At 40.6% G+C, this 14,195-nt stretch overlaps 1 protein-coding gene across 4 annotated transcripts in view; it reads right to left on the reverse strand.

The window, feature by feature from the left end:
* The window catches only part of LOC114633578 (reversion-inducing cysteine-rich protein with Kazal motifs-like), a 20,904-nt gene extending 6,939 nt beyond the window's left edge, over nt 1-13,965 (reverse strand). Inside the window, exons 1-5 of one of the 4 annotated variants that reach the window (XM_028782130.1) lie at nt 13,931-13,965; nt 11,352-11,549; nt 9,456-9,723; nt 4,574-4,753; nt 147-359 (exon numbers count right to left, since the gene is read on the reverse strand). In XM_028782130.1, the coding sequence (XP_028637963.1) occupies nt 147-359; nt 4,574-4,656 (296 nt within the window). In that variant the 5' untranslated portion in view covers nt 4,657-4,753; nt 9,456-9,723; nt 11,352-11,549; nt 13,931-13,965. Of the gene's footprint in view, nt 1-146; nt 360-4,573; nt 4,754-9,063; nt 9,157-9,271; nt 9,293-9,455; nt 9,724-11,351; nt 11,550-13,930 lie in introns of those variants that run through there. The other 3 variants (XM_028782131.1, XM_028782133.1, XM_028782132.1) reach the window with 3 other exon arrangements.
* Nucleotides 13,966-14,195: the final 230 nt, after the last annotated feature.

The following is a 14,195-nucleotide window of genomic DNA, read 5'->3' on the forward strand; positions in this document are numbered from 1 at the left end:
GAGAAGATGGGGAGCATCCTTCAAGCAGAAGAGGAGAAAGTGTGAAAGCACTGCGTGGGGGAGGGGCACATACGAAGGGCAGACAGTTCTAAAGAGAGGCTGAGATAGAGATCAGGGAGGGACTCCCCAGGACTGGAATGACTTACTTGCAGATAATACTTCCTCGGGATTTGCTATGGCAAGGCTTAATCTGCAGGGAGCATGCAACTGCTTTCCACATCTCTGGCTGGCAGGTTTTAATATCGAGGACAGGGATGCTGATGAAGGGCATCTTTATGCTTCCCTTCTCCCACAGCTTCATGTCACTCATGGCCCCCTGGTCAGACTGAGCAGTACAGCTCCTGAACAGTTCTGTTGGCCTTCAAAAAGAGCCAGAAGGAATGGAGACAAATTATTCCCTGGATAGAGACAATGAGTAAACTCTTGATTCATCCACACATCAGAAAAATCTCATTTTCTTAAAGAGAGAGTGCATAAGACCCGCCATAGACTTCCAGCTTCAGGCGGTTGAAGACAATGTGGCACTGACATCAGAACACTGACTGCATGTTTTAATTTAACAGGTTCTTATGAAGCAGGTTAAAACTTCAAGGTGCTTCGGACAGGACTAACATCCCCAGGCCATTTCACTTTATTTCATAAAATAAATGAGTCTCTGTTTATAGAACAGAGGTATAACTGGGTGGTAGTGGTACATGCCTTTGATCTCTGAACTGGGGGGTGGGGGGTGGAGGAAGGGGGATGGGGAATGGATCTCTGAGGTCATCTCGGTTTACAGAGTTGGTTCCAGGACAGCCATGGTTACACAAAGAAACCCTGTCTTGAAAACCAAAATCAACCAACCAAACAAACAAAAAGGCAAGCAAACAAAACTGAGGTATAACTAAACCCAAATGTACAGAATATGAGTTGGATGTGACCTGACACGTGCTTAGCTCTTAGAAAGGCACGTAAATCAATAATGAATATTGTCATCACACCAAACGGTACCTTGTGCCGTCGAATCACCATATGATCTACAGTCTTCATACACAGTGCATCATACCTATTTTAGACTGTTCTAGAATGTCATATAAATAAAATCATTCTCTATTTTGGGGGCCTGGCATAGTCACTAAAACATAATCTTTTTGATATTTACCCATGTTGTTCTGTATGCAAGCATTTTATCCTTTTTTGCTGGGAGCCAGCCATGTCAGGGTCAGGAACTGAGGTGGGACACAGTGACAAATGAAGGCCAAAGTCTGATGACCTCTGGCCTTGTAACTCTCTTGTACTGTTCTGAGGACCAGAAGCTGACAGCTTCTGGTAATTTACCTCTTACTGTTCTAGAGTCAAAGCTGATGACTTGTGGTAATTTCACAGAGGAAAGAAAAAGGAAAAGGAAAGGAAAGAAAGAAAATCAAGTACGTACACACACACACACACACACACACACACACACACACACACACACACTGACTGGTCCTGACCACCTGCCACCTGTTTCATAAATTCATCAATTTCACAAGTGCATATGCATATATATATGTATATATGTATATATGTACATGTATATGCATATATATGTGTATATATATATATCTCCACATATGTATGCATGTACATATACATAGACATGTATTTATTTATTTGGTGGATGCAATAGAGTCCAACAGCCACACTTTATATTTTCTCTCAGCTTTTTTATGCCTTCTTAGACAGAAATTCTTTATAAAATTACTTTATAGATAGAATGTTACATAAAAGGGGAGTCACAGAAGGATGTTGATAGTAAGTTCAAAGCAGTGTTTCAGCCCATAAGCTCATTATAAGTTCAAAGCAACAGTTCCACATGGCCTTGCTTTATTATACTGCACACCTGTATCTTCACCCTTGGATCAGGAATCATTAGGCTATATATTAGTGGCAGAAAAGGCATATCAGCTGTGAGAAGCAATCCTGGAAGGAAGTCTCTGAGGCTATGCCTCTCTGGAGTACAACCATTGCAACCATGCTATACGTTGGGTCCAGAAACTCACTTGCTTGCCATAGCCTTTCCTAGATGGCTTCTGTCATTTTTTATTGCTAGATATTATCTATTAATAAATGTTATCTTTTGTGAAATGTTCCTTTCTGTTCCTTTTTTAAAAGTTGAGGGGCTGGAGTGATAGCTCTCAGTGGTTATGAGAATTGGCTGATCTCACAGAGATCCCAGGTTCAGTTTCCAGCATGCAACAGGTAGCTCAAAGCCATCTGTAACTTCAGGTTCAGGGGATCTGACTCCCTCTTCTGGCCTCTGAGAGCACTACATGTATGTAGCACTCAGATACACACAATCAAAATATTCATACACATAAAATAAATCTTAAAAAATGTTGAAACTTTGATTACTGAGGAGTTGTAAGGGTTCTTCATGCATTACAGATGTTTCCTTTGTCAGATATATGTAGTATAGATATTTTCTGCTAGGTTATGGTTTATCCTTTTACTGTCTGGTAGTATCTTTTGATGAGGAAAAAAATAACTAAGTTTATATAAATCACTACTCTAAAGCCAGACATGATAGTGTAAAGCCTGTACTTGGGAGGTAGAGGCAAGAGAATGAGGAGTTCAAGGACAGACTCAGATAGATAGCTAGTTTGAGGCCAGCATGGACTACATGAGACCTTGTCTCAAATCAAAAAAAAAAGATTTACTGGAGTTTAACTACATACATTATAATGTACACATTGAGAATTTAGTCCAACACTCTGAAGACAGTATCCAGCTATGTAATTAATACCTTTACACATGCTGGGTGCGGAGGTGATACATGCCTCAAATCCCAGCATTCAGGAGGCAGAGACAGGAGGATTTCTGTGAGTTTGAGACCACACAGAGAACTCCAGAACAGCCAGAGCTTCACAGCAAAACCACCCCCAAAACAAAATGCAAACCCTGTACATGATCTAGAACATTTCCATCACTCTGCAGTTCCCTGATGTCCCTGGTTTCTGGGTGCTTATCCTCAGATTACTCTTGCTTATATCATGCAAGATGGAACCTCATGCCCCTGGAAGCACAGAGAACACTGGGCTTCTGTGGCTGAATGTGAGCCCATTCATACTTGGGTATCTTAGGAGTTTGCCTTTTTTCTGTATATTCCTCCACTGTTTGGATCAGCATGGTATGTTATGTTGTTTTTCCTCATTCTCCTGATGGATGTTTTTAGGTCCTCTCCTAAAATGGGAGATGACAAATAATGCTGGCACATGGGTACTTTCTTGGACACATGCTTTCGTGTCTCCTGGGTAAATAAACACTTCCTAGCAGGAAAGAGTGAGAAGCCAAGACACTTCAAATGCATGCCGGGCTTTTAATCTAGCTATACCAATGGGTCTGAGGAAGAAGTCAGAGAAGTTTTAATTCACACTTGCCAGGACTAATACTACCAAAACTCTTCATGTATATTCTTTTAAAAAAAAGCACCTTCAACTGCTAACTCTATGGCATTCAACATGTTTTCAAATATGTATATATGGTGGAATGGCTAAATCAAACTAACTAATACATATTAGTACAAATACTTTACCCTGTTTTTGTGGTAAACACATCAAATCTATTCTTAGCAATTTCACATATGCAAAGTACTTATTAACTGGAATAATTATCTTTTTTTTTCAAGACATGGTCTCACTATGCAGTTCTATCTGTTCTGGAACTCACTGTGTAGACCAGGCTGGTGGAATCATCTGCCTAAAATTCAAGGATATTTCTTTACTGAACAATTCAAATCAGAGTATCCTGAGGTATCAGGTTAGTAAGAAAAAGAAGGGGCCAAGATCTGAGCCCGAAACATATCAGTTAGCAGCTGAAGAAAACAGAAAGGGGCACTGTCTTAGTCAGGGTTTCTATTCCTGAACAAAACATCATGACCAAGAACCAAGTTGGGGAGGAAAGGGTTTATTAAGCTTACACTTCCTCACTGCTGTTCATCACCAAAGGAAGCCAGGACTGGAATTCACACAGGGCAGGAACCTGGAGGCAGGAGCTGATGCAGAGGCCATGGAGGGATGTTGCTTACTGGCTTGCTTTCCCTGGCTTTCTCTGCTTGCTTTCTTATAGAACCCAGGACTATCATCTCAGGGATGGCACCATCCACAATAGGCCCTCCCACCCTTGATCACTAATTGAGAAAATGCCTTAAAGCTAGATGTCATGGAGGCCTTTCCTCAAGGGAAGATCCTTTCTCTGTGATAACTCCAGCATGTCCCAAGTTGACACACAAAACCAGCCAGTATAGGCATTCAGAACACAACCCTGGAGATCTCCACCATTTCCAGTAAACCAGTGAACCACTGGTGCAGAAGGGAGAGTGACTGAAGGTACAGAATATTCTCTGAGTTCCTGAAGCTTGAGGCAGCTCCTGATCAGAAGAGACTTTGCAATCATACTTCCTTTCCAGGGGCCATGTAGAAGGGACAGAGTGTGTCGGGATAAAATCATAAAGAAAAACTTTCTTTTACTCTAGAAGGCACATCAGGAAGTGGTATTTATTTAAAACAAGTTAATAATACTGCATTTCTATTTTCATGATTAATAATTTTCGTACCTGTTGTTAAAGTTTGTACAGTAAGTAAGGTTTGTACAGCCCAACTGGCAAGGTTCCCGGACATCAGCTAGACATGTCAACATGGACACTTCCACCGGATTATATTCACAGATGCGGTCAAACTCTTACCAACTCTGTGTATTTCCCCAGCTCATGCTATAAAGTTTCGTGCACAGTTCCCTGAAACAAAAGAATAAATGCAGAACATTAGAGAAAAGACCAATGAATATTTGATCTGTGCAAAACTGCAATTGTATTAATTATTTTAGGAACATAAAGAAAAAAGTACAAATTAACTAGCTCCTGGAAGCTTTGGCGCCACACAAAGTCATCTTCTCCATGAAAAATGGCCTTTTAAAAACCATCTGCAGGTGTCTGGAGAGGCAGCTCATCAATTAAGAGCTCTTTCGGAGGTCGAGATTTGGTTCCCAGCACCCACATGGCAGCAGTTCATAACTGTCTGTAGCTCCAGTTCCAGGTGACCCAACGCATGTCTCTGGCCTCTGAGGGCATCAGGCATGCATGTAAGTGCACAGATATACATGCAGGGCAACACTCGTACAAATAAAATAAAAATACAATACAATGTATATATTAAAAATATCGTTTACAGGACAGAGTGGGACTGAGAGATGGCTGATTGGGTGTGGAGCTTACATGCAAGCCTGGTGACCTGAGTCTGACCCCCAGGACCCACATTATGGTGGAAGCAAAGAATGAAGTGCAGTTTCTGCTGATCTCCACACATGTTCCATGGCATGCATGCCCATCCCACTCCACCCCAATAATAAATAAATAAATCAGTAAATAAATTTCCAAAAATTAAAGAAAAATCACCCAACCCCTTTGCTATGATTGATAGAAAGGTGAATACTACATTTTCCAGTCCATTAAGGTGTTTTGTACATCCTTAGTTCTGACAATTTTTTCCCATAGCTCTCTTACTTCCTCCTTTTCTCAATATGTATTTAAAGTAAAACACAAGGTTTTACCTCCACAAAGGTACAATCTCCTCTAATTATGTTAATCATAGAAGGCAGTTGCTTTACTAAAGCATTTTAATAGCAACTCTGTGTGAGACTATGTGCCTGGGGTGCTTAACACCTGGGTTCAGTCCCCCGGAACCAGGAAAGATGGGGGTGGGGTGAGGTTTACAGAATAAAATTTGTTAAGTCACTTACATTCCTTACATTACCCTCACAACCTCTCCACACTACTGGAGGTGATCACAACACCCTGATGCTCAGTATTTGGTGACTATACAGCACCTTACACGTTTTTACAGATATAGCAATTCTGCTGTCACATTTCCAAAGTGCTTCTATACACTGAATTCATTAGTTTAATTTTTAAAATAAAAGTAATACATGTTCACTATGAAAATTTGGTATCATTGAAATATACAAAACTGTAAGTAAATATTTCCCACTGTTCTCACAGTTATTTGACTATCAAAAATACCCCTATGAAGAAGGTTTGTTTTCTTAATGTGTGAATGTTTGCCTGCGTGTATGTCTGTGCACTGTGTGTGTTAGGTGCAAATGAAGGACATCAGATTTATTGGAACTGAAATTACAGACAGTTGTGAGCTGCTCTGTGGTTGCTGGGAGTTGAACCTGGGTTGGTTGGAAGAGCAGCCAGTGCTGTAAAACACTGACCTAAAGAAAATATCTTTACTCTGCAGTCTGGCTGTCTATTCTTCCAGTAGTCATGAACACTGTTTTATGTGCGTGCTTCTTCAAGGCACTGGTGATGCAGCATCGTTAAACAGACCAGACCCTGGCTCTCACAGGAACATGCACATTTGAGGAACAAGAAGTCAATATTTCCTCTAGCTGTTAACTTTCTATATTTGCCCTGAATAGATTATTCAACATCTCAGAGTTAGTTTCTAACATTTAAAACAGAAATTATATAAATTTCCCCAATTATCTCATAAGGTTTCAGAAATGTCAAGTCTAACGAAATTGAAAGCATTCAGCAAACCATACACCCTGAGTTGTTAAGGTAGCTCAGCAGGTAATGCGGCCTGCTGCCAACCTAACACACCCTGGGACCCATATGGTGGAAGCAGAGAACCAGCTCTCAAGTTGTCCTTTAATTTCCACATGCACCACAGCAGACTCTCTCCTAAATGTTAAGAAACAACAATAATACTCTTTAAAACCAAAACTAAGCTGGCCGTGTTTAACAAGCTGACACCTTTAATCCTAGCACTTGGGAGGCAGAGGCAGAGTTTGAGGCCAACCTGGTTTAAACAGTGAGTTTCAGGACAGCTAGGACTACTTAGAGAAGAGTTGTCTCAAAAAACAAAAACAAAACAAACAGCAACACGAGCCATCCCAAGCCCCAGCCACTCAGCACAAACAGAAATTTACTTCTGTGAGCGCTGAAACACTCCTCAGCATCCCTCTCACTAATAACTTCATCAACTTCTGTATGGAAGCCATCTCTGTAACTATAGGGCCAGGTTACTTACAATTAGGACTTTCAATTGACTTTGTTTAGATTCTTTTGTATCTTCAGTAAAGTTTGATGGATTACCCTAGGCATAATTTCTTTTTGTAATGGTCCATCCAATTTTATGAGAATAAAATATTTTTATTTTTCCTTCAGTATGTCCTAGTAATGTTTGGCTCCTTTTTGTGCAAAGTACCTCTAATAAGGCAAACTTCTGTTACATCTTTGCTGTGGTCTGAATGAGAATGGCTCCATGGGCTCATGTATTTGAATACATGGTCCTCAGTTGGTGGAACTATTCGGGAAGGATTAGAAAGGTGTGGCCCTGTTGTAGAAGGTATGTCATTGGGGAGAGGGGCTTTGAGGTTTCAAAGGACTTGTGCTGCCCCACATCCAAGTCTGTTTCATGATTGTGTCTCAAGATATGACTCTTAACTACTGTTCTAGCACCATGTCTGCCTGCTCCCACGTTCCCTGCCATGATGGTCATGGACTCTAACCCCAAATAAGTTAATTCTTCCATAAGTTGCCCTGGTCATGGTGTCTTATCACAGCAACAGAAAGTGACTTTCATTATGATCTCAGGTATCATCTCTACATTGTTTACTCTGTCAACATTTGCATTACTTTTATCTCTGGGTATAATTCCCACTTGATGCTGCTATGATTTGGATGTGAAATAACTCCTCAAAGGCTCATGTGCAGAAGGATTGGTCCCTGGCTGGCAACCCTATTGTGAGAGTTGGCAGGAACTTTAGGAGGTTCAGTTTAGCTGAAAAGTCTGACTGGAGGAAGTAGGTGACTGGGTGCGCAGCTCTGACCACCACACTCCCTCCACTGGAATATTCTGCTTCTCCTTAGAACAAGCCAGTGGAGCCAGAGGACTATGAACTGAAACATTTAAAATGGTGAACTGAAATAAATCTTCCTTCATTTGTCTATGGCAGATTATTTTGTTTGAGAACCACCACTCCGCCACACACTCACAGTAATTCTCCAGCTAACACAGATGCCTATATCACTAAGGTTGTTATAACAAAAGACTGTTTAAATCCAAAGTTCATTCCTTCCTTCAGCAGTGGGTATCATGTGGCTCAGGATGGCCTTGAACTCTGTATGTAGCTGAGGCTGAAGCTGACCCTCCTGAGTGCTGGGATTATAGATTTGTGTCTCCATGTCTAGTTTATGTAGCATTAGAGGGCTTTATGCATGCTAGGCAAGCATTCTACCAACTAAGTTATACTCCTCATACCAAAGTTTCATAATGTAATAAAGAGACTATCTCTTAAATATCAGATCAAAATATATTCTTCTAAATAATAATTTACATGTATAAGTATATGTTTGTACACATACTTGTGAGTAAAGGGCCTGAAGATGCCAGAAGAGAATATCAGGTCACCCACAGTTGGAGTTAGAGGTAATTTTGAGCCACCCAGTGTGGTTGCTGGAAACCAAACTCAGGTTTCTGCAAGAACAGTAAGTACTCTTAACCGAGCCATCTCTCCAGGCCCAGCATACTGTAAGCTTAATGACATCACATCATCTTTAAATATTTATTGTCCTTTTAATAGTTAATCTTTTATAACACCACTCAATCTATAAAACAAAATTTTAAAGGGCTGAACTCAAGTTCCATGGGATCCTATGACCTCTTCTGACTTCTGTGGGCACCAGGCATACATGTGGTACATATGTATACATGCAAGGAAATATTCATATATATATTTTAATTAAATTGTCCTTATTTATGTGTGTGTGCACATGCACGCTCACACACAATGTATAGCAGTAAGGGAACAACTTGAGGGAGTATGTTTTCTCGTCTGCCATGTGGATCCCAAGAATTATACTTAGATCATTTAATTAATTAACCAGGCCTGGTGGCAGGCGTCTTTACCTGCTAAGTAGTGACCTTGCTGGCCCTAAAATATTGTATTGTACTTAAACAGTCTTCAGTAAATATTTGCTGAACAAAATAATTAAAGACTTTGGGCTGGTGAGATGGCTTAGTGGGGAAGAGTGCTTACCACTCTTGCAGGACCCAGGTTCGGTTCCTAGCATGTGCATGGCAACTTACAGTTGTCTGTAACTCCAACTTCAGGGGATCTGATGCCTTCTTGGGCTTCTGGGGGTACCATCCATTCACCCAAATATAGACAGACACTCATAAGCATAAAAGAAATAATATTCTTTAAAAAATTTTTAAAAAGTGAAAGATTTTATATCTTCTATTACCTTTTGCACTGAGAATCGAATCTGTGCATGCTAAGCAGTCTACCACTGAGCTACACTCCCCAGTGTCAGATTTTTTATCTTCCAAATGCTAAGCCTACACAATACAAGAATAAGGCATTTGTTAAAAGTCACCAATTAAAATCTTTTTTCTATTGATCTTGATAAAGGAAAATGAGATACTAACCTACAGATTGAAGTGTTTGCTTTAGAGCAACAGTGCAATTTGGCCCCATCAAGGCCGGTTGAGGGAGGAGGGTGCACAGTGACTCCGGGGTGAACCGACTGTGAGCTTTCGAGAAAACACTGCCAAAGAGGATCTTGAGGCAAGGGCTGGGTCTTACAACCCTCAATGAGACCATCAACAATCTCCATTTCTGTTTTCTTAGACATTAGAATTCTCTTGCAGGCGTTTTGGCAAGCATGGTCTTCAGCTCTGTCACAGCAATATAAACCTACATTCAGGACATAAGCCCTTTATTAGCTGATTTTATAACATTGCTCAGAAGAAAAGAACATGGCAGCAAGGGAGAAAACAACAAGCCTCTGTGCAAGTCTCTGCAGTAAACAGGACCTACTCTCTCCATCATTCTGCAATGTTTCTCTTCCCAGAATCCACCACAGTCCCCAGTCAGGAGCACTCTAGAACTATCCTTATAAATTGTAAGTCATCTTACACCTAAGAAGTTCACATAAAACACTTTATTATGCTTTTGAAAGAATACAGCAAATCAAAGTGGGCTTAATCCCTGCTTGTGTCTAGTGGGGACTCCTTACATAAGATCGATGACTAATTTCCATGGTTAAACTCATCCATTTAATCATACCCTAAGACACCACAGACTTTCTTTTAGAAGCTAATTAATATACATTGTAATTTAGATAATATGAACTCTGACAATATCTTCGTTTATTTCTGCCTTTAATTTTCTTTTCTTTCTTGATGATAGGGATTGAACCAGGGCATCAAACATGCTAATGGGCCACGATTTGCCTGTGAATGTCCCCACTCACCCAGCCTTTAATTTTCTACAAAGAACTAAAAACCAAAAGAATACGTTCAGCCAGGCTATAGACTTTGGAATGGTTCTTTCAAGTAGCTTTCTTAGGTGCCTGCATTTGAAGAGGCATACTCAATTTAAAGCCCTCTTTTCTAGGTTCCTGTGTTAGGACAGACACTGGAGTTTATTGCTCTACTCTTAAAACCTCTTTCTGCTTTAGTTTTCTTAGAGCTTCTATCCCCTTACTGCGGCAACACTTCAGTGTAGCCTAAATGTCAGGAAACACAGATCGGCTTCAAAATAAATGAAGGCCAGGTGTATGATTTTCGCCACACCACCACATCATAGGATGTCAAAGCCTCAGATTCTGATTTCAATTATGCTCACACAATGCACACCACTTTCAAGAATAATAAAAGAAGCTGTAGAATATTCCAGTATAAACACAAACATCTGCCGTACAAGTCAGCCTTTCGTCAGTCTGGTTGACCAGTCAGCTCTTTAAAATCTGACTGCTTCTCAGTGATTGGAATGGATTCTAGTATATACAAAGTAGGTGCTCTCAAGATCCCGCAAGGACAGATTCATTAGGCAACCTTGATTTTTCAAAAATATTACTCTCTTATTTTTATAATTTTTTATGAAAGTAAGAACTTCTCATTAATAAAAGTTCCAGCATTACAGAAATATATAGTGTAGAACAGCTAAATAGAACTCAGACTACGCTTTCAGTTCTGAAACTTGCTTTTCTTAGTACATCTTGGACTTTCTGAATAAATGTACTCCCCTTTGTTAGTTGTAAAGTGTGGTTATTGCATAGAAATATAATTTAGTCAATATCCTACTAATGCATTTTTGGGTCATTTCTATGTTTTTTTCTCATATACATATATGTAAATGTCTAAGTTTTCTTGTATAAATGGCAACATGGAATTTCCTGGTCAAAAGGATTAACCTGATGTACATCAAAGAAATCTGGATGTTTCTCAAGTGAACTGGACCACAGACATCTACATGAATGCATCAGTTTGTAAATGAATTATTTTATCAAAGACTGAGAAGAACACAACCCTTTTACTTACTATCAGTTGGGTTTCTCATTGGATAAGACTGGGTGTAATTGTTGACACAGTGTATCAACTGTGGACTGATAGAGGCACAATAATTTTCCACTGCTTTGATCTGAGATGGCCCAGGAGAAGAGTCTGTTCGAAAAATGGCTTGACAGAATTCTCGGCAGTTGGTGTGATGCCCTGCATAACTGCAGCATACTGAGCCCACTGTGGAGAAAGAGACAACACTGAAATACAAACAGCTTTTTGTTAATGTAAACTCAGTAAGCAATGGCACAGCTTTGAGTGTGAGAAGTAAAGCATGCCATAGATGATAAACACGTGATTCAGCAGGACTTCAGCCATGGGGCCATTCAAGTGCTCACTGACACATGACAGTCACACTCATCAACTTAACACTCTCTCTAGTTAACTACGTCCCTACCTGAGTAGTGCCACAATCCCGAAGTGTGCAGAAGCACATTCAAGCATTGCTGGTTGTAATGACAATTTGGGAGCATAATCAGGTGTTTAATGCATGTCACGACTGCTAATGTAAACAAAGCCCCTAAAACTGTCACATTACCAACACTGCCTCCCCAGTGTCCAAAGTGCCCATGCTGAGAAAACAGGAATGGCCTCCTTCCAGCTGCACTTGTGCAGATTTATAGACAAAGCAAAGCCAAACCAAAGAAAACACAATGACAGTGCCTTAAACTTATTATTTGGATCTGTAAAAACCAAGAGAGAGCAAGGCAACTTAGTTATTTAACAAATGTGTACTTTGAAGATGAAATCTCAAAATTTTACATAGTAGGCACATCTGTAAGAATCTTCCTACACTGTAGAAGTCTTCATTTTATAACTAATACAATTTGTCTCAAGTCAAAGCAAAGTCATTTGAAGGTAAGTGACTGCTTTTGTATTTGTAAAATAACCAACGCCAGGCATGTAGCACACGTCTGTCATCACACAGCACTTGGCAGATGGAGGCAGAATGATCACAAACGATGGCCACTCAAACTCCATGAGATGAAAATAAAATGAAACAAGTCCCAACAGCAACAACCCTAGTGGCCAGGAGTGCTGGTGCACACTTGCAATCCCCAGCACATGGCAGGCAGAGTCAAGAGTTCAAGACCAGGCTGGGCTACATATATAGTGAGGCAAACAAGCACACCAAAAAATGCACGACGGATGTCATTTACTGTGGGAAAGGGAAATGTGTGGCTGGAGGTCTGGGTGTGGGAATTATGATGGAGACAGGAGACCCTCCCAGCATCTAAAAGTGTAAGTGTAGCGGGTGCTAAAGGAGCTAGGGGGGCAGCTAAGAATTCCTACGTGATATCAGAAATGGCTACGGGGGAGCCAGAAACAGGGCATCATGAATTCCAAAGAGCAATGAACTTGAAATTGACTTCAAGAACTAATGACGAGTCATGAGTCATGTAAATTAACCAAGTAAGGGTGTGACCTTATAGGACACACCTCAGTTTCCTGGGCCAGAACACTTTTCCATACCTACTGTGTACTAGCTTTGACTTATAACTACTCACAAGTTTATGTCTACTGTCAAAGAACATACATTCATTTTGGGGAACTGCTTTTCAGTACTGCTGTGTGTGGTGCTGGAGGTGACAAGGACTTTAGGTGTCTAAGCACACACACACTCTACCTCTGTGCTATATCTCCAGCCACACACAGAGGTTCTGGCTGCATTTATTAGTGTACACTGCAATGGTGGTGCTCTGGGAGTTTCAGTGCGTGAAGTGAAATAGGATCAAGTGCCTGTCTTTTGATTCCTCCATTGGCTTAGCTTCCTTGCTGGTGTGGGAGCACCCAAGATTATCTGCCAAAGACTATATGGTACACTCTGAACTAGGCCACAGTTTGACAGAATAGAAGTGCAAGACTGTGTGTTATTCTTCAATACACCACATTAGCAAGCAAATCCAGCCAACTGCTTGTTCCTCGGTTGTCTTTTCCCACTTCTAACTGTTGGTCTCAACACACCCTTCAGATAGTATGCTGCTCCTTCACTCTCCGCTGTACACATCTTTGTTGGCTTCTCTTTCATTCCCCTTCCACAAATAAATTGGTAGGCCCAATTAACCTACGAACTCCATGAGGTCTCTTCTAAGCAATCTTGCAATGAGATCCTGCAAACTGCTTCCCTGTATCAGTGTGGTACCTCATATTCTCCTCCATTTCCAACTTCTTTGTGTTCTGGCCATGTACCCCACAGACAAGTGTTTGCAACACACCAGGCAAGTATTCAATAAATATCTGTGGACTGGACTGAAAGCAGCCCTTAACAAGGACTGTATCATGTATGGTTTCTCAAAAGTGACCCTATTATTGGTGTTATCTTTCTCTAGTGATCTAACTAGAGTGTTGGTTTATAAATATGCAGTTGGAACACAGGACTTGCTAGAGTACATAAATGATTTGAACAGGCAATGGCTTGGCAGATTCCTGTGTGCCTGCTTCTCCAGATGGCTTAGAAGGTGTAATGCTAAGGATATGGGCAATCAGTCCTGACTGTTAACTATGTCTGTAAAATGTCTTCTTCTCTGGACTGCTTGTGCAATCATTGACAATATACTTACTTTCATTTCTGCTAATGCAACTGAAAGAGCATTCTGTAAATTAAAGAAAAACAAACAAATTAACAAGCAGAATTTCTAATTTCATTCCATTTTAGAATTACATGGAAATCAGGGTATCATATTTTTAATTCTTTTCTAAATTCAAGGCTGCAAACACAGAAGCTTTGAAACAACTTCCTGGTTCAGAGTAGCCGTCATGTAGCCGTGGTAGGGAGGGATCTAAGTTGTGAACTGGCGTGTGAGGAGCACAGTACCGTGTGAGGGA

Source organism: Grammomys surdaster, unplaced genomic scaffold (genome assembly GCF_004785775.1).
Source record: "Grammomys surdaster isolate TR1022 unplaced genomic scaffold, NIH_TR_1.0 720, whole genome shotgun sequence".
Lineage (NCBI taxonomy): Eukaryota > Metazoa > Chordata > Mammalia > Rodentia > Muridae > Grammomys > Grammomys surdaster.